Source organism: Aythya ferina (genome assembly GCF_964211825.1).
Source record: "Aythya ferina genome assembly, chromosome: 10".
NCBI lineage: Eukaryota > Metazoa > Chordata > Aves > Anseriformes > Anatidae > Aythya > Aythya ferina.
Genome location: NC_140306.1, coordinates 16883493 through 16904278, shown reverse-complemented (window position 1 = coordinate 16904278; position 20786 = coordinate 16883493). Strand labels below are relative to the sequence as shown.

The 20786-nt window shown below is 40.8% G+C and overlaps 1 protein-coding gene and 1 long non-coding RNA gene across 5 annotated transcripts in view; one reads left to right on the top strand and one right to left on the bottom strand.

The window, feature by feature from the left end:
- Window positions 1-5806, top strand: part of LOC311442363 — a 58410-nt gene extending 52604 nt beyond the window's left edge. For 2 of the 3 annotated variants that reach the window (XR_014696573.1, XR_014696574.1), the window contains exon 4: window positions 3425-3948. This is a non-coding gene — a long non-coding RNA (uncharacterized lncRNA). Of the gene's footprint in view, window positions 1-3424; window positions 3949-5406 lie in introns of those variants that run through there. The other variant, XR_014696572.1, reaches the window with a different exon arrangement.
- Window positions 1-20786, bottom strand: part of SLC6A1 (solute carrier family 6 member 1) — a 58694-nt gene that overhangs the window by 5118 nt on the left and 32790 nt on the right. For both annotated transcript variants that reach the window (XM_084531515.1, XM_084531516.1), the window contains exons 2-13: window positions 11696-12116; window positions 10831-10962; window positions 9445-9545; window positions 8267-8376; window positions 8014-8146; window positions 6488-6622; window positions 6268-6371; window positions 5823-5947; window positions 3956-4068; window positions 2292-2423; window positions 1618-1720; window positions 121-221 (exon numbers count right to left, since the gene is read on the bottom strand). In XM_084531515.1, coding sequence (XP_084387641.1) covers window positions 121-221; window positions 1618-1720; window positions 2292-2423; window positions 3956-4068; window positions 5823-5947; window positions 6268-6371; window positions 6488-6622; window positions 8014-8146; window positions 8267-8376; window positions 9445-9545; window positions 10831-10962; window positions 11696-11930 — 1524 coding nt within the window. In that variant the 5' untranslated portion in view covers window positions 11931-12116. The remainder of the gene's footprint in view (window positions 1-120; window positions 222-1617; window positions 1721-2291; window positions 2424-3955; window positions 4069-5822; window positions 5948-6267; window positions 6372-6487; window positions 6623-8013; window positions 8147-8266; window positions 8377-9444; window positions 9546-10830; window positions 10963-11695; window positions 12117-20786) is intronic.

The following is a 20786-nucleotide window of genomic DNA, read 5'->3' as shown; positions in this document are numbered from 1 at the left end:
GGAACAAGGTCAGGTTTAGTATGAATTTGTGGGGATGGAAATGACAATACTGTAGTACATAGTGTACCTCATTTCCTCATTTATCTCTCTTAAATCATATTATAAAAGTTTGTTTCTTACTGCCACAATGATAGGAGTAAAAAATGACCAGCAGAGTTTCCACCAGATGCAGGGTCTGTATCCCACCATCTCTTGAATGTTGTCATAAAATCTATTAACACCTACATATAAAAATAAGAAACAGTAATAGAAACATCAGGCGATTGATTCAGTTGAAAGGCTAATACTTTTGAGAGAGACTATCATAAATGATGAGGCATATTTGGAAGCTCTGTACAGACAACATAACATTTAACCTACTTGAATGGGAAATAAATGTGCAAACTCAGAAACTCCAAAAACAATTTGCTCTCGTTTTTCTATATCATAATTAATTAAATCATCAACCAGCAAACTTATTCCCTTGCAAAGGCTGAGGAAGTCTACATATCTGAAGGTCAGATGCAATAAATCACCACTGGTATATTTCACTCTAAATCTTACTAAAATGAAAGATTTAGAATGACATTTTGCAAAGTAGACTAAAATAAATAAATAAACCCATACCAGCCTTAGCCAACAGCACAGGCTTCACTCTGTGTGGGCATATACACACACCATATACATGCAGTACTGCAAAGAGCAGTCCTTCTGCTACTGCTGCCTGCCAACATTCCACCATCTTCCAAAAGGTACAGCTACTGCATTACTTATAGCTTCAAATTAGATTTCTTCATTACTTAGCTGGTGCATTTTTCCTTTTACTTTTGCTGGATTCATATACAGTACCTCTCCCTTTTATTAAAGCTGTTTCTTTCTCTTGAGTCCATTTAAAGACAGCAGAAAGACTCCAGTTATCTATCTCTGAATCGGTTTTGCAATATAAATGAAAGTTCCGTAGTAATCACAGGTGAAGGTCATTGGAAGGGCTAGCACAGAATTAAGGTCAAATATACAAATACTATGGCAAGAATAGGATCTATATTCAGTTATCTTTATACCCAGACCTTGTCAGCTTCTGGACATTTTAGGGCAATTATGCAAGACAATTGACCTCTTTCTGCAAGATCCTAGTGTGACAGAGTCGTTTTTGGAAATGAAGCATTGTGAAGTCCAAGAGACTTAAGTCATTATGTCAAGAACAGCAGTACTTCAATACCTCTGAAGATCCAGCCTTTGAAGGGGGGGGGGAATGGGGACTGGGAGGAAGAGGCTGATGTCACCTATTTAGTGTTCCCACAATAATTTGAATCTCCTCAGTTCCAGGCTAATAGAATCATAGAATCATAGAATATCCTGAGTTGAAAGGGACCCTTAAGGATCATCAAGTCCAACTCTTGACACCGCACAGGTCTACCCAAAAGTTCAGACCATGTGACTAAGTAATACATAGGGTGTTTTAAAGAGGCAGGAGTACCTTCCACACACCACCTCAGAGTTCTCAGTAGAGCTATATATATATAAACCAAGGCTGGTTTCAATTCCACCCTCAGATTTGCACACACAAAAGAAAAAAAAAATAGCAGATGAAGTATCATTATGATAAGCAAAACTTATCAAGGAAAAAAAAAAGTTTACCATAGCACCAGGATATGGAGATGCACTCAAAGAACACAAGGAACAAAAGACTCATTCCACTGGCAGAATAGTAGTCAAAAAGCTTAAACACATAGATTCCACCCTAAAATATATAAGAAGGAAGTGTTAAAATAAGTAGTAAGGACTTCAATTTCAAGATAGTTAAAATGCAAGCAACAAAGTAACCATGGTGGATAGGTTAGGAAAATATTAATGTAAGTTAATTAAATGTTAACAGCTTAAAGTCTTATAACGCTTGAGGTCAATACTGACAAAAAATAATTACTGCTAGAATGAAATTAACTGTTTGGATTTCACTTTACTCCTTTTTGTTCAATAATTCAGTCATTTCCCTGAAATAGTTTGCAACATACCAGATCACAGGAAGCAATGCAGAACCTCTCTAGTTACCACTTCGTGGACTGTAAAAGGGATTGTAGAGCTGTGTATTTTCTTGTCACCTGAACCATTTAGCTGCCCTCATTGCATCCACAGACTACAGAGATTATACACCTGGTAAGCTAATGTGTGCTGCCTGAAGTCTTTAGATAGTGTCAGTGACAGATCCCAGCCACTTCAGGGGGTTGCAACAATTCTGGCTGGCGTGGTGAGAGGGGGAAATAAAGCAGGTGTGGTACAACAGACGTAAGATCACATTCTTCTGCAGAACATACCTGAGTAATATTGGACAGCCCTATCAGATAAGAAACAATGCACACAACAGCAATGAAGATTTCCCTTCGATTGCGCAGTAACTTCGGAAATTCATCCACCAAAGCTGTTATGAATCCTTCTACAGTGCAGAACTGAAAGTAAAGTTACAAATAAAATACAATGCAATGCACTGCAACAACAGGATTACATTTAGGGGAGGAATTTTCAATAGCAATCATCATTGGCCTAAGGCTGCATCCATTAAATGATAAAGGAAAATTCACTTGACTTTAGTGGTAGCAGTGCTTCTGAATATCCTTATTTCTGTCTAAAAAGATCTGTGCAAAAAGATTTCCAGCTAGAAAAACATTCAGCATTCAGAAGTATGACCTATAGCATGTGCTTAATAAGATAAAGTGCTCTTTCTTGTGATGGAAGCCTGCAGTTGAAGGCTTTGACCCCAAGATCTTCCAAAAATTTACACTTCTCCTGTGATTTATTTACATATATGAAAGCCAATAGACTCAGAAAGTCTGATCAGATTAATGCTTCAGAGTGAAGACTAAAGACACAAGATTGATTCTCAAATATTATATATCGAATACTTTTTGTAGCTCCAGAAAAGTCAGTGCAATAGTAGGATTTTTGCTGAGGATGTGGTTTTCCAAGAGGAAAGCAAGACTTCCTCTTGCTTCCTCCCCTCCCCATATGTGTATGTTCAAATTAGATGTTTTCATTATGATGGGTTAAATAATGAATAAAATTCTGCATACATTCTGACTTTAATTTCCAACGGTGCAATTGGAATGTGACCAACAGTTGCAGTTCTTATAAATTGTAGGGCACAAAATGCTTACTGATGGACAGAAAATGAAAAAGCCATGACAGCATGTAGATGTATATATTCTTGTTCATAATATTAAGCTACTCTCCTCAGCTTTTACTTGCCTAGAGACAAGTTCTTTTAAAAATATTTTTGACCCAATTAATTTCATAGTAGTTTCCCCCCAGATTAAGCAATAGGTTTTAATGTCAAGCTTGAAGGTTACTGAAAAACAAAGAAATAGAAAACAAATTTGCAGCTTCTTTTCATGTTTTGGGATAACTTTTTTTTTTTTTTTTTTTTTTTTTTTTTTAATATTTTGGTTCACAGGCTGAAGTCAGCTTTACAGAAAATGATGGATTTTCTCTGCTAAAAGAGACTGGTACAGTACTAAGCTAGGAATTCTCATATTCCTGTATGTGTTAGGAAGACTAGCTCAGCCTGTGCTTACAGGCTGCATGTACAAAATCACAAAACTGTAAGGCACTGGTTTGACAACTATAACTGACTGCAAGAAGATTCACACATCTGTAAAACATATCCTGGTGTTTCTCATGTTCGTGAACACCTCAAAGGTAATTTTAATGTCGTGAATGAATGGTTAACATTCCAAACAAAGTTTCTTTTGACTGCAGAATAATTTTTTCCTGCATATTTGACATATGATTGCAACAATTCATGAAAAAATGAAAGCGTCTTAGTAAAGTTTCTGACTATCACAGGCTCCTCAAACTCTTTCCTTCCTTAGTATCTCCTATTCTTTATCTGATTATACCAAAAATCATGCAACACTAACACCTGGCATTGCAGTTGCAGACAACTTGCCTTTATAATTGGTACTAATTTTTACACCAATGTTACCTGACTGTCAATTCCGAGCATAAGCAACATGGAGAAGAACAGTATTGCCCACAAGGGAGAAATTGGTAACTGTGTCACTGCTTCTGGATAAGCTAGAAATGCCAGTCCAGGACCTGGGAGGAGAAAAAGAAGAGAAAATATCAATGTGATTGATGGGATATTATTTACTCCAGTTGATTTTACATTTATCTGAATGACTCAGCCATGGATGCAGTATCTGACCAGGGATTTCAGCTTAATCAGTGTTCCCTGACCAAGAAGTCAGGGCACTTGTCTTGCTTTAAAACCCAACCAACCAAAACTAAAACTAAAACAAAACAAAAAAAACAACCAACCAACCAAGGAGAATACTAGATACAGTTCAGGAGTTGCTCCTGAGAGACACCTCTGTACAGCAGAGTGTTATCCTTGGCTAAGAATGTGTCTTCGGGCATGGTCAGCTTTCTCCCCTTCTAAAGTAGCTTTTGCTGGCTGTAATCTTCTGATTTGCACCAAGTAGTTCAGAAGAGAATTAAAGACAGCTCAGAAATGGAGAAGGCACTTTCCAGAATTTACAGTATTCCCATCTGCTACTTTATATCATGAATTTTCTTATAAAACATATTTTAAATTAGCTACGTAATTGTAAAAAGGCAAACATTTTAATTTGTGTTCCTACTAACTGCTGAGGGGGCAAAGTTGTGGAAGGAGAATATAAATTCTTATTATGAAAGAAGGAGCTTTTTTTTTTTTTTTTTTTGACACAGCGTAACTGGAAAACAACTGATGTCAGATTAAGGATGAAATTTGTAGAAACTAAATAATTACAGAAATACAAATAAAACTAGCGTGCTTCACATAAGGTGGGTATCTGATTTTTCAGTTTTAATTAGAAGTTAGTCTGTCTGTGTTAACTGGTTGGACATATCTAGCTTTAAAACCAGAGAAGCAAGAATCAGCATTAGACACCTGAATTCTTTTTTCTGTATCTATATTTTGTTGAAGGTTATTTTTGGTGACTAAATTCTGTTTTTCTAACTAGAAGAATATTTCATCAATGGGATATGTTTGCTAGTATAATAAGACATATTTTGTCCACCAGTGTCTTCCAACCAAGCTTTCAGTTATCAGAATCCTCCCTGTGGCCAGAACTGCTAAATGAGTATCTGGTACACCAGCTGGGTTAAGGCAACCATCTGCTCTGCTCCTTTAAGCTTTTTCATCTGGAAGAAAGGCAAAGAACTGCAAAATACAGCAGAATCCATCTACGGACATCTTTCTGCTCTATATAAAATGACTTCCTTAATAAGGGGTCCCATAAAATTGGCTCAGAGCTATAAGTATGAACAGGTGAGAAATGGATCTGACTCAAAGGGTTTAACCTCAAGAAATAGCAAAGGGAATTTAAACACCTAACAGAATTTGTGAATATATGCTTCTGAAACATAATGACAATCAGTCCTCCTTTTCAGGTTGCTTTTAAGAATTTCAGTTGCAAGAGGCTCTTAATCTGATGTCACAGATAAGGACTCTAACAGCTCACTATCCTGCCACCTCTTGTAAATGCAGTCCCTGTAAGCGGCATTCATTGCTATTCATTGCATCAACCCCGTACGTGTTTCTGGCTGACCACTCTCCACACTGAAGGTTTGTGAGCACTGGGCATGCAGACAGCCTGCTAAATCCAAAATGATGTTGCTGGTGATGCCTCAAGAGATTTGGAACAATGCTCTCTCTCTTGCAGTCAGTAAGTGCATGGAAATGACAGGGGTCTAAAGAAAGTTTTGAGGGAGGGATTTTCAATGGTTACATGAGGCAGTTGGATACGACACACAAACAAAAGATAACTGATGTCACTGAGTAACTTAGAGAAAAACAGATTGTATACCTGATGCTGCAACATCTGCAATAGGCCTCTTTGTGACATTAGCCATGAATCCAACAATGGAGAAGATGACAAAGCCAGCAAACATGCTTGTGCATGAATTTATACAGCACACTATGATGGAGTCCCTGGAATAAAGATAAGGTGCTTTAAGAAGTAGGTAAGGTAATGATACTGGCTCATCATTGTATTGGCATTTTTCTCCAGTGGAAGCATTTGTGGATGAATTTCATGATTTTGGATTTCATAGTGTGGGCTCTTTTTCACACTGGACAAGTCATGTTGTCTGTCCCACTAGCGTAAACCTTTCACTCCCACTTAGATATTACATTGAATATTCAGATCAGAGACTACATTTTATTTCAGCAATACAGGACCCAGAAAGACAGAATCCAGCTCCAGCTGAGAGAGGAAAGTGCCATTGTAATTTGTACAGTCATCTGCTTACCTGTAAACATTATTGTGGAAAGGGTTGTAACTTCCAAGGGCAATCAGTGAACCAAGACCCAAACCATAGGAGAAGAAAATCTGTGTGGCAGCATCCAGCCAAACCTGATTGCAGGAAATAATTTTTTAAAAATCTGTTTCTGCACTTGAGGAGATGGTCATAAGTCTGAAAGGTGAACAGTTAGTAGTGAAACTTTTGATAACGAAGACTGGATATTTACCTCTGAGTCTGAAAGCTTACTGAAGTTGGGAGTTATATAGAATAAAATGCCTTCCTTTGCTCCAGGCAGTGTTACACCACGGAAGAACAAGATAAGCAGCATAACATAGGGATAAGTAGCAGAGAAATATACCACCTGATGTGAAGAAACAAGACATTGTAAGCGTGGAAGAAAGAATGATCTGTGCTCGTTAACACTTCAGTAAACACTTGCTTCATAAAAAATACCATAACGGCAACTAAACTGACTTGTAAAACTGAAGCATTTATCAATGAAAAAGCTTAGTGTGGAAAGGGTAGTGCCTACTGCTGAATTTCCTAAACACCCTGACTACAATGCAGGTTGCTGTTGCTGACTTTCCTGAAGGTGGAATAAGGTGGATTAGGATGCTTCTGCACCAGGGGCTCATGCTTCTTTTTTGTATTCAACGAGGGGAGTGCCCAAATCACAAGGTTCATGGTTCCAGTATTCCTACTCTGCTTGTAGAACATCAGATTATTTCTCATACTCTCACACAGCTGCTCTTATATTTTTTACATCCTATCCTCGTCAACATGATAGTATAATTGCCATACAGGGTCCCACTCTTTTGTCTTCCCAAAGCCCTATGAGAAGTCACGACAAAGTCAGCCTCCAAAGCTGCCTTCTTTTTGCCACCTTCTGTGCAGATAGGAGACATGAAATGTTTTGGGCTGAGCTCAGCTGAGCCAAGTTTAACACAAAGCTTGAAGTGGGTCACTGCTGCAGCTATCTTGTCAAAAGTTAACAAGTTGTTCTTTCTGCGTGAAAAATCCTCGTCTCCACACCAAGCCTGAGCCCTTGTAACCCCAGCCAGTAACAGCTCCAGCTGCCAGCAGGCTTTATGGCTGTGGTAATTCACTACCCCAAGATTTCTTCCTGCCATTTAGGGGAGAGGTTTATGTGGGTGTCAAATGCTGTCACCCTTTCATTCCTGGAGAAGGGTCTCTCACAGCAGTATTACTTTCGTTAATTCACTTGTGCATTTTATTTTGCACTTGGAAACCAGCCAGACTCGAGGAAGTACAGCGTGCAAGCATGCCTGTGGCAACAACCACATCTGGCTCTCAGCGCAAGGAAAGAAAGGAGAAGCTCCTGTATACCACAGGGCTTCACCACTTATCTAAGTCCAGCAAGAGTTCTGTAATAAAGAAATACTTGCCACTGAAGCCAAAATGTTGCATCCTCACTCTATTGCTACCCAAGTGAGCTACAATATCCACCTCAGGAACAAGCAGACATATTTTTTTTTTTTTTTTTATATATGGCAAAGCCAGGAAGTGTATAAATAAACATACCATCCAAGACTGTGGCCAGAGCCAGCTATGGAGGAGCCAACCCTTTCAAAAACACGGTGCTGTGTCAATTCAAGTGGGACAGAGATGCAATAATTAACAGAAATCCCAGAAAAAAAATGTTCCCTGTGCATCTTACCTCATGAATTTTCAGAATATGAGTAAAATTGTCATTTTTAATCAAATTGTATTTACAGTATTTTTTAATCTTACCTTTCCAGTCCAGCCTACCCCCTTCCAGATACAAAAATACACCAGAATCCAGGCAATTGCCAGAGTAATTGCTAATGGCCATCGGATTTGCCCTGGTTTTTCCAATCCATCAGTCATTTGGTGCATGTTGCGTCTAGAATAAGTAAGCAGAATGGTGTATTCAACAACTGACTCAGAAAACAGTATGAATGATAACAAGTTAATAATCCTTGCATATGCACAGTAATGATATACAGAAAAATTCTCAACTTACTCCCAGAATTCAACTACAGCGCTTGTCATGTTGGTTGTGTTTGCTAAGGTGTAATTGGAGAAGCAGCGGTCAGTATTCCATGGGTTCTCACAGTGCTTCCAAGGAAGAGTCTGTTTACAAAATAGAGAGAGAAAAACCTAAGCAGTCAAAATTACTATTATTACTATTATTTATTTATTTTTAAGTAAGCATTATCTCAGGTATCTCTCAAGTGGAGAAAGAACATACTTTGAGTTCTGCAGCCTACTGATCTCCCTGGGGTTCGTGTTTGCCACTTAAGTTATTTAACTTCATATCCATTACGGTAATACACGTGAAAACATTTTATCCTTTTTTTTTTTTTTTACCACATCAAGTCAAATGCTTTAGAGTCTGCTACATCTTTCAGCATGTGAGAGTACCTTGAGCATGCTTCAAGAAACAAGGGCAGCAGAAAGGACCTCCTGGAGGTCCTGTTACCTCTTGTTGCACTGGAGGTCATAAAAACATGATGGCTATTGGTCAGAGTTCAATTTTTTCCTTTAGTTAGGGATTTACTGTAATGCATAGCATTTGTATCTATTTTAGATACAACGGAGATATACTTTTGATGGCCAACCTTGGAAATGCTTCTCATATGAAACAAAGAAAACCAAACAAACCAACCCAAAAATAACCCAGCCCTCCAAAAAAAACAAACAGGTACTAACTAGAATTTTTCTCAGGGGAATGACTGGCTGCCTGCTGACTCAAAGGCAAGGGGATACTGGTGCACTGCCGGGACTAGCAGTCCCAAGCATTGAGCACTGAGTCTTTGCAGCTGTCTGTCAGAGAAGCAAGCAGGCATGCTCATGATTGCAGACAGGTAATAAGTGAGACTAAATGGGCACAGATGAAAGATCTGTAGCTCTGAGGACTAAGATAGGAAAATTTAAATGAATCAGTAAGGAAGGGAAGCCTGTGGTTCCAAAACATGCTTTTATCACATTTCTCCACTGACATTCAGTTTTCTATTCTATATTTCTCATGAAGGAGAAAAATTATTATTATTATTTTTTTTTATTAATTTGCTTTGGATAAAAAATGGCTTAACCTATTGACTTATATTCATTATGTGTTTATCGCTTGCCTTTACATTGAGATACATTTATAAGCTATTGATATCACAAACAATCCCTCTGTCCCAACCCCATACTTACAGTAGTAAAGGAATTATACAGGTAATAAATTGCCCATGAAATAATCACAATGTAGTAAATATTTAGCCAAAAGGAAAGGACTGCAGCAGCTAGTCCCACACCTGGAAATAAAAGAAAAAGGAACAAAATAAGGTAACTTTTAGTAACGTTTGTACAGGTGTCAGTATAAGTGCTGCAGCTCAGTAGGGCAAATGCTAAGTATTGTGCAGAAACAATTTACTAAATCCTCTAAAAGTGAAGTTCAAATTTTAGAGGTACAATTATAAAAAAGATCACTAATTCGTGCAAGACTTCAGTCATCCATAGATTTAGTTGTAGTGACCAGTGCTTTGTGTGTTGTAGTGAGCAGTCACATCTGCTACTGCTGAGATTTTACAGGAGGTGTTTCTAAGGAAAAGAGCTAAATCAGTTAATTCTCTGAAACAAGAGTACCACAAACTTCTGGCAGATGCAGTCAAATTATGTAAGAGCTGTAAGACCAGCTAGCTCTTAGTGCACTAGTCAAAGTTCTTGATTTTTAGCATAATGTTATCATATCATGAAAGCATGGAGCTGCAAGCGGGGAGGGTCAGGCTGGTTGTCAGGCAAAGATTCTTTGCCAAGAGCATGCTCAGGCACTGACGTGGGCTCCCTAGGGCAGCGGTCATGGCCCTGACCCTGCTGGAGTTCAAGGGGCATTTGGACAACGCTCTCAGACACGTGGTCTGATTTTTGGGTGGTCCTATGTGGAGCCAGGAGTCGGCCCCAATGATCCGTGTGGATCATTGTGGGATTACTGTCAGCTCAGAAGATTTGTAGTGCCACAGGATTTAGGAATAGAGGATGGAAAGCACAGTTTGTGTGTTTTTTGGGTCTGTGCAGAATCTAGACTAAAATCTTAAGGTTCTAGCAGTGAGAAATCCAAACTAGCTGGAAATCTAAGCATGGAGTGAGCTTATTTTAAGCAACTCTGCATGTGTCTGGCCTCTGCATTTCAATACAGAACAATAGGATACAAACCTCTGTGACCTGGAATAGAAACAGCATTTACCAAACACTATGAACTGAGGAACCAAGTTCCTTACCTGCTCAGACAAATATTGCTATATTTATAATGCTATTTTGAACAGTCTTTATATGTTCTTATAAATTTATAAGTAATGTGAAAGATTTTAAGCTTTAAAAATAAGTTTGTTGAGATTTTGATGCCTAACTCTTGCTATTTTTAAAGGCAAATGAATAATATCCAAGATTGGTTCAATGTTGCTAGCTACCTCTCAAAGTCGGGAGTTTCTGTAGGATATTACAGTTTAAGTAAAATACATAAAAAATGAAGGTGTAAAGAAATGTCCTTGCCCTGTCACTTTGTGTAACTTCTGTAACTTGGAAAAAAATAGAAAGAAGTACCTTTGAACATTGGAGCAAGCTTCCACACTCCAAGGCCTCCTATAGATGTATACTGACCAAGGGAACACTCCAGAAGAAATAGCGGCACTCCAGCAAAAATCAGAGTTAGGAAATAGGGAATCAGGAATGCACCTAAAAAGAAGTAATGAAAAGGTCTATTACAGTGGGGAAACAAATAAACAAAACCCACTACTGTTTCCAGTATTTCCATTGCTATTATATCTGAAAAGATATACACATTTTCCTCCGAAGTGTAGCTTTCCATAAAAGCTAGAGAGAAGCACGCGTACATTTCTGAACCAGTTTCTCAAGATATGATGATAAGAGGAAAAATATGTCTCTTCATCATATAAATATTTTCTGTTTAAATAAAAAGCTAAAATACAAAGGACTGTGTATTTTGTTGCCTCCGTTTATCACAGAAGCATGCAGATATCATAAAGGCTTTAACCAGAACTGGCTGCTTTCCAGCTGAAGTCAGCCTTTGATGGTAAGCTCAGAGTCAGTGTTACAAGCCTTATGCAATCCTCTCAAAAACTCAATCCAAAAGAGGGCTCTGCAGGGTTAGAGGGGAACGTGCTTCAATTCTGCTCTAATGCCTTAAGGTCTTTTAGAAGCACCTGCCAACTGGATGTTGGAATAAACTCGAGGGCATAGCAGACTTCAAAGCAGCCGGGATGGTTCCAACCCTCCTGAACTAGATAAAAGCTATCAAATAAGAACATGTATACAGATGAAAAAAAAAAAAAAAAAAAAAAAAAAAAAAAAAGCTATTAAAACCAAGTAGTGTTTTCCTAATAGTTTCTATGGTGAGTTCTAATATCCAGGTGTAGCAGATGGGGTAAGAATGAAACAGCAAGCATACCTCCACCATTCTTGCCACAAAGATATGGAAATCGCCACACATTCCCTAGGCCAATGGCATAACCTACACAGGACATAAGAAAGTCAAATTTTCCTTTCCAGGTGTCTCGGTCTGGAAGATCCGTCTTCTTCTTCTGCACTTTTACTACCAAAGTTTTAGGCTTGTCATTGGTGATTGAAGCATCAACTTCTGTGGAGATTTGTCCATCTGCAACTTTCGTTCCGTTTGTTGCCATGTCTCTGGGTTTGGCGGGGGAGGCTCTGGCAGCAGCCGGACGGGAGATTTCGGCAGTGGTCCACGTGGACAGCAGCTTTGCGGCTCACCCTCACCCGGCCGGGCGGCAGCCAAAGCCAGCAACGCCCACCCCAGGTGCTGGCGGGCTCCGAGTTGCTCGGTGCTCCCGTACAGTTTCCAGGTCAGTCTGCAAAACACGAGGCCACACAGCTCAGAGATGCTTCAACACTACCCTGGGCAACTGAAAAGCTTAAGTGGCCCTTGCTGCCGAAGGAGCTTTGCAATGAGGTGGCCGGCCTAAAAGCTTGGCTCTGCCCCCGGCATTTTTTCTTGCTGACTCTGTAGGAAGAGAAGCAGAACTGTCATAGCCCTCCAAAACAAATGCCAAGCCACAGTTACTCATTTTTTCTTTCCTTATAGATCTACCATGACTCTAGAGAAACTAATCCTAAAATGTAGGATTGTGTTGGACACAGCATACATTTACTACATGTTATGCTTAAAACACATAACGGACAAGCAGCAGTTATAATGAAAGCTGGAAAAACAAAGTTTTACATGTACGTAAATGAGGACCACTATGCTTAATCCTAATTCTTTGATGCCAAGAACCTTTGGAGCACTTCTGCTGTCAAGACTAGAGTAATTTAACTCATTTTTACAAAGATTCATCAACTACATGGGCTCAAGTACATATCTCTGATTCTTGAAAAAACAAGTCAGTAATAAGATTTCTCTTTAACAGTCTAGAACTTGGACCAATGCAACTATTCTGTGTAATCACTCTGCATTCAACAAACTAAAGGGTAATTCCCACAAGTGCAGAGTTTCTGTATTTACGGGAAGGTGACGCTATTATTATGGTTATCAAGAAATAGTACTTGCCACCGATAACAGTGAACTGAAAAAGTTACAAGGAGTATGCGTTTATCTAAAACATCTTCATCTAAAATACTCCCAAAGGAATTCAAAAGAAAACAGATTAAGCAGCAGGACTTAATGCTGGGTAATGATGTTAGGTTTCCTATGTAGTTATAATTAGTTGTTAATACAGTACAGATGTTTCACTAAGCTTAGATTGTAAGTGCTTTAGGACAACAGACTGCAATAATCACTACTCAGTTTGTTTCCTGATTCTTGCAGTATTTCAATACCATCACTGGTTTTATACAAACTTTCAAAGTCTAAACAAAGGAAATAACAAGGAAGAGAACATGCATTATGAAAAACAACCTAGGATATTTCAGTCAACTCGGAAGCACGTGTTACTCCTGCAGACTTCCACAGCTCTATTTCAAGGGGGGAAAAAACACCATGAGCTAGTCTGTTGCATGTCAGCTGTATGCCCATTCATGATAGATTTATTGGCTACTCCTCCTTTATTAGCTTCTTTTACCATTTTCCAGTCACTAATCAAACCAAACACTGGAAAAATGGAAATATTTTCCAGTGTGAAGCTACGCATTATAGTAAGGTAGTCAAGATTGGCCATGAACTCATGCAAAGATCAACAATAATTCTAGTTATAGATTTATGTAAAGATAGATCAAAACTTTCAGTCCTTTACTTCCAATAGTAAATTATGCCAAAAAGAATCATAAATCACTTAAAGACTCTTTTACAGAAAGTGCTTTTCTTCAACATAGACTTCATTTAAGTGAATGAACATAGAAAATTAAATGGACATAGAGTTCACAGAAATGAACACAGATCTCATTTCAGGTTGCTACATGATGAAAATGCTTTCTTTGTCCTCCACAAGCTCAGGGTCATATCAAACAACTAAAAAAAAAAAAAAAAAAAAGACTTCTGTTGGAAGCTGAGGAATAGAAGAATCAGCTGTAGGATTTGGGGAAAAAGTACAGAAACAAGGATCATGCTTTTAAAACTCCTTTCTGTTCCACTTCAAGACTGGACCCACAGACTGAAATTCAGTCTGTGTACTTTCATGTCCTCAAGTCCTCCTGAATGCATACATCTTCCCTTCATAAAACCATGGACTTAGCTTTCCGCATTCCAGTGCAAGCCTGTCCCATTTTGTATACCAATAAATGCCATTTCTGCTTATAATTTAGGTTCTGCTTAATAACTATTCCTCAGGAAATATGTACCTGTTTAGGACAAATCATGAGAACTCCTAAAAGTGAATTGAGATTCCATGTGATTTGAGAACAGGTTTCATCTTGATTTTTCCCCATCCTGTACAACGCTCACCTTGATGCTTCTACTGGGGGGACGGTGTCCTCTGACCTTTCATCTCCAGCTTTCTACATCAGTTAGATGAAAATATCTACTACTGTTTTGGGGCTTGGGAAAACTTCCTTCTTGTGAGACATGGCTGGCACTGTGCCCCTATCATAGATAATGAAGTAGAAGAATAGAAGAAGCTTAGCACTGTCATCTTGGAGGAGGGGTGGGGGGTGCAGACGACACACAACACTAGCCACCCCTCTGCCCCTCATACACCCCAGTTCCCTCAGCCTGCCCAATGCTTTTAAAGAGGACGACATCACAACTCCATTAAAAAGTGCTGAAACGTTCAGAGCAGTAATTACAATCACTGTTGCACCCCCCTCAAAAAGCACAGCACAATGTAGTTCTCCAGTGTGTCATTAGCCAAATCCAGAACCGCAGCCTGCAGAAAACCATGCGAACAGGATTTGTGTTTGATTCCTGCTACCCACCAAACAAGAATAAATCTTTTGCTCCTTAGAAGTTTGAGTGTTTCAGGTAGTCATTCAGAAGCACACTAATGCTTGCCCAAGGTAACAGGGATCATCGTGTGGGCAAAACTGGGCTCCTCTTCTGAGGCTGGATTGAGACCCCGTTGAAACTTCGACCTCCTCGCCTGCACGTCTAAGTCCGAGGTGTAGACAGCTGCAGGACAGCAGTAACACATGTGCAGTTTGCCAGCACCACCTACCGATGAAGATACAGAACTGAGGGCGTTGCTTTTCGCCAAGGGAGGCTGTGCAAGGCAAGGATCATCAGGGCGTTCTAGCACTTCCACCAAATCCCGTACTAGAGGAGATATTTTCATTATTATTTATTTTGGCATTTACATTTGGGTCGAGCATCTGCCAGAGATTTCAAGTAATGAAAAATGCTGTGCATTGATGACGGGTAGAAAAAGCCATCCAAACCAAAAACCAACAAATAAACCAACATTATATGTATACGGGTGATAATAAGGGAGAAACTCATCCTCAGAACCAGCACTCCAGGAACAGCCTTGTGCTAAGTCTCTGAAATGGACAGCTGATTGCTCCTTCGTACCCACAAACTGGCTCTGCGGGTGAGCGCTGGGCTGCCCTTGCTCTTCCAGCCACATCAGGCTCCTGGGGGCTCTGGGTATGCATTAAAACCTCTGCTGAATAAAGGGAGTAACTTGGTCCAGGGTCAGAGTCCGTGACAAAGACAATTGAGAGGGTTAGTTAGAAAATCTTCAGGAGTAAAGCAAAGAAACTGGGAGTTTGAGAGTCCTCCTGGAAGAAGGTGCCCAGGTCCATTTCAATGCTACTGTAATGCTGAATGTGGGGCTGAAACTTCACCAGACAGCCAAGAAAGTGTGCATGTATGTGTAGAAGGTGAGGGGGCTTTGGCAGACAGCCTGGTGTTTTAATATTAAAAGAGATTGCAGGCTTTGGTTAAAACAATCACTTCCTCATAGAGCACAGCTTTGGGCAAGCTCCACACTGCACACACTACAAGCATTCAGCAGCAGAGGCTCATTTTCCGGGGGTGGAGGTGGAGACTGGCCAATTCGCCTCTGTCCTGCCCTACCACTGCTGATGCCATTATCCCATTTGGAGATCATGCTGGAAACTTTAATGCCTGTGGTATCAGGGCACAGACTTTTTTTTTTTTTTTTTTTTTTTTTTCTGTGGTACAACAAACCAGCATCAGACAATGGAAATCTGATTTCATTCCATAGGCTTGAAAGTATGATTTTCCCCAAGCTTAAGAAATTGTAATGACAAACAATGACAGTAGGAGTAGCCCCTAGACTCCAACCAACCCCCTTTGTACACTGTATTACTTGACAAATCAGGACTTACATAAAACAACCCAGAACACGAGTAAGCACTATGGCAGTAAGGATACTTGGTACACACCCTCTCATCTGATTAGACAATATTTCACATCACTGGTATTTAAATTCAAAATTAGTTCGACACAGAATAGGACAGATATTTGCGTAAGCTCTGTGGGTTGGCTTGGGCAAAAGGAAGACAAATTATAGTTGGCAGCCAGCAGAGCAGGTAAGACATTTGCAATGCAATGTTTCGCCTGGTGGGAAGAAGATGGAGAGGTCCTTTAAATCAGTCTTTGCTCCTGCAGTTGCTTCATGCCAACGCTGAGTGCACTAGGAAGGGCAGGGTAGCTTCCCACTGCATTCCCCAGTGCACAATAGAGCTTCCTTGACTTCAGTTACTAGGGTTGCTCAGCCAAGAGGAGAAAGCCCTCTGAAACAGGGTGGGTTTTGGATACCATCTGGTTGTCCTGCATCACCACCACGTTAGAGAAGAATGACTTGAGAGAGCCAAGCACACATAGCAGCCAAGGTAATAAGCACAGCCAGGGAAACCGGGACAAAGAGAGTGCCACAATTAACAAAAGCATTTCTCTCTCTCCTGGCTTGCATAAAATTGGATTTGAAAAGTTTAGAACCAGTTGCATAAAATAAAAGTGCACAGCAATATTACTATCATCTTTCACCAGTGATATCAAAAGGCTACGAAGATCAGTGCAGAATCACACACTGCCAGCTGGAAACCCTGGCCCCCTGAACTGATGAACCTCTGTTGTGTTCAGAGCTCAGCGCCCCTCTGCTCCAATCCATCGTGTGCCTCTTTCCCTGGAGGGCAGCAGCTTTGTGGGCTCCACACAAGGCAAGCCTGGGGCAGCTCCAATCAATAAATTCTGAAGAAATGCTGTTACATAAAATGCCACATTGTCTTCATGAAACACCAAAGGTATTATTGCTCTAACCTCAGCAGGACTCCTACTGAGCCCAATGCAGCCAGGAGTTATTGGCACTCACATTTCTGTTTGTATTTAGCAATCAAGTCAACAGAACACCATATATATGCCAAGTCTCATCGCAAAACATATATCCCATGTCAGCAACGTCCTGGAGCACGTAAAATTAGAATGAAATATAGGAAGTATAAAGAGGAGTACTGAGCTCACTGGACATCTGTTCTGAGATGTCTACAAAGAGAGCTTTGTTCTACTATTCTTTCACAGGAGGGACACTGTTTGGAACCACATTGATAGTGCACACCAGGTGATACACCACACGTGCTGTTATACCACATACAGCAAAAACTGTGATGAAAAACACTCCCACTAACGTCTACTGCTACTACTGATATCTCTTAAAAATCTGTCCATTTGAACTGGAACCTCTACAACATGTAGGAAGTGTGAGCTGTATGTAGATAAGAAAGTAGGGAGATGCATATGTTAACTATTTATATAGCATATATTTGCTTTGTTGAGGTATTTCAGAAAGCTATGCACATTTAAATATGAGATGGAGATCCTTGAAAGCTGCCACATCTGCAGGTGGTGTAAACTGTTGTATCACCGTCCAGCTGCGAGAAGGCAAGCTGTGTCCTGGAGAATCTTCAGAAGGTATACAGAACCATAAAAGATGCACAAAAAATGACTTACTGCACCAAAAACACTTTATGAACAATATGGTTTAGTTGGGGAAAAAAGCATATGAGGATTTGGTTAAATAGAAAATCATGAAATGAGCCGAGTAAGAAGTACTTATTGTACATTTAGGAGGCATACAAGCACATCCTGTGCATCGGACTCTCTCTTCCACCCCGCACCAGTCACCTCTGCTTCAAGAAAGTTACCCACAAGTGCTGCTTGGGCTGGAGGTTTGCCTGGCTTTTAAACCCAGTAACACAACTTAAACAAATATTGTCACATCACCTACCTGATGTACCAAGCATAGTCATCCCAGCAACAAGAGCCAAGGCTGGCTAAAAAAAAAACTTTTGAAGACAGAAATGTACCTCTGAACAAATTGATAGTAATGAAGCTAAAGCAATGTGTTTGAAGAAAGTAGCTCTGAACTCTTTTAAACTGCTAAAGATTGGTCCAGCTTGCAACTTGCAGCGGGATTTAACATGGGGAGAGGAAAAATGGAAGCAGCAATAGATTCTTTCCCTTGCCCATTTGTCAACACAGGTACTTAGAGACAAAGGTTTTGCCCCTACTGGAAAAATGCAGACATCTAATCCCTCCAGCTCTAAGACATGATGTGGATCTACTTGCTCCCAGTTCTAGCTACCCTTAACAGAATAACTTTCCTGTCTTTCTGGATACCCGGCAAAGCCTACAAGTGAAGGAGACCAATGAAAGCTTCTTAGTTATGTTTTCTTGCCTGTTCTCCAGGTGTGCCGGCACTTATCTGTCTCTCATGGGACATACACGTCCACACAAGAATGCAAAGCAACGATAAGGGATGGGGCATATATCCATGACTTGAAGATGGCCACACCACCACGAAGAAGTAAAACCAGCAAGTTTTCAATTTCCTGTTCTTCCCATGCAAGAATAGCTCAGACCTTCAAAAGGAAAGATGAAAAACAAAAGCTAAACAACATCACTAGCACTTCTCGTGTTTCTATGGAATACAGAGCACCCTGCTGAGATGATCTGTGTAATTTTGAGCCCAAACCATGAGCATTTATTCTCATAGTCTAACTTCAGTTCAGCACTGAGCCTTACTTCATCTTCAGAGTGCACAGAGCTCTCCTGGTGTGAAATTCTCCCTTGATGTAACACATACTGAGCTCACAGCCTGTCTGCCATTTTGCTACCAGGACATATCATGGTCAGATCCTTAAATAAGCACATGGCCCTTAACCCTCCACAAATGTGCTTCATATTTCTTGCTAGTTCCTCCCTTCAGAAAGAAATGCAGAATCATGAGAAGTGATGGCCTTGTAGCCCAAAGCAAGGGTCTTTTTGCTGGGGGACAAGTGGGGATTTTTGTTGTTATCATCAGAGTAAAGATAAAGGAAAACATTCTTACACTACAAGTGCAAAACTATCCTGACCCCCCTTGGGAGCCTGCTTAACAAATGGCAGTGTTTCCTTACAAGCCTGTAGCGATCCTGTATGTATCTTCCCACCGAGACCCTGCGCAGATTTACTTTAAAACAGACAATTGATCCTGGAGGGAGGTGCAAGGAGACATAAGCTTTTCTCATCATTGTGGAATGATACCAAAACTAAGCAACTGCTGATCAGTCTTTTACAAACCTCTTATGCTGACTAACACTGCTTCCCCATCAAGCCCACTGCTTTTAGCAAGGCTATGGGCAGTTAAATATTTGGGCATGCTATTGCTCAGCTCACGGTAGCACTATCTGCCCCTGCTTCTCAGTAGTAACCCAAAGACCAGGGTCTGAACAGATTTTTAGCATTTACAATCAGAACCAAGTGGCCCTCACAGTCTGGGGTAAGTACTTGGCTTAGATATTTTCTGTGATCCCTACCTTACTGAAGGTGGCATTTTCTCTGTTTCCTTTGTCGTGTTTCTTTGGAATAATGTCATTATCACGGTCTCTTACCTTCTTCAAACTGACTACTGTAACAAAGTACAACCACCATCTACCACAGCCACACCTCCACTTCCAGCTTCTCCACAGTTCCACCTTCAACAAGATCTGATCTTTTGTAGAGCAGGGTAATAATCTTACTGCTGTATAACAGTGGTTTTGTGCATTATCTTCACATCAGTATCATTTTTTGCCCTAATTAATATTTAGGAAGGTCCAGCAGTGCAGTAGGTTTACTATCCTGCTCTGAACCTCAGAGATCAAACACAAACACACAGCAACCACCCATCGCAGGACCAGCACCCTCTGCACCCCTCTTTTTTGTGCCCACCGTTTGGGCTGGGCAGAGCCGAGCCTGCCTGGGAGCCCCGAGCCTGGGGCTGTGCGGGGACCTGGGCACGCAGCAGTGCAGGCTGCCAAGACAGGGAACAGCAGCAGCAAGCACACCAGGAAGGTAAAGTCACTTGCCCGTGCAATAAGCTGGAGCAGAATTTAGAGCAGCCTTTCTCCGAGTGCCAGCACAACCCCCTAGCCTTCAACAACAGCATCGATGCACTTTTCTAACAGCCTCTTCTTTTTTCCAGCATACACAAAGGATTGTGTGTGAAAGGATTGTGTGACTGCCTGCCTTGGAAAGGCAAATAGAAACATACAAAGGCTCCAGAAAAGCATTGCAGCTTGCCGCTATGAAAATAAATAAATAAATAAATCTCAGTGTAATTAACTGGAGGTAGCATTTTTATTTCTTTTTTACCAACCTGGTAAATCACAGCTTGTTCTTCCCAAAGAAAAGAATACCCTGATCTGCCATAGCCCCACCTGCTGGCGGGTAGCCTTCCACTTCCAAACCTCCTTCACCACTCGAGATGTAAACGAAGGGTTTCATTCACACAGCCGACCAGAGCCGCAAAGGCCACCACCATGTTACCTTCAGCTCAGAAGCAGTTGCTACAGGCATGCAGAAGCTACACCCCACAGGCAGGAAGGCATCGCAGGCGGCAACCAGGCCTCGGTGCCGTCTCCCCGTGCTGCCATGAAGGGAGCAGCAGCCTGGAGCCCCAGGAGCAGCCACCCCAGGGGAGCAGGATGAGGTCTGGGTGCTGCCAGGGAGGTGGATGGGGGGAATACGGGTGGATGCAGCAGTCGTGCAGGGCTGCTGGAAGGGCAGCACCACACAAGTTGGAGCAGAGCAGGGCAGCAGCCCCTTGGTGAGGCCAGCAGCTGTTCAGGGGGCTCCTTTGGAGGTGGCTGGGCACCTGCCGTTTGCC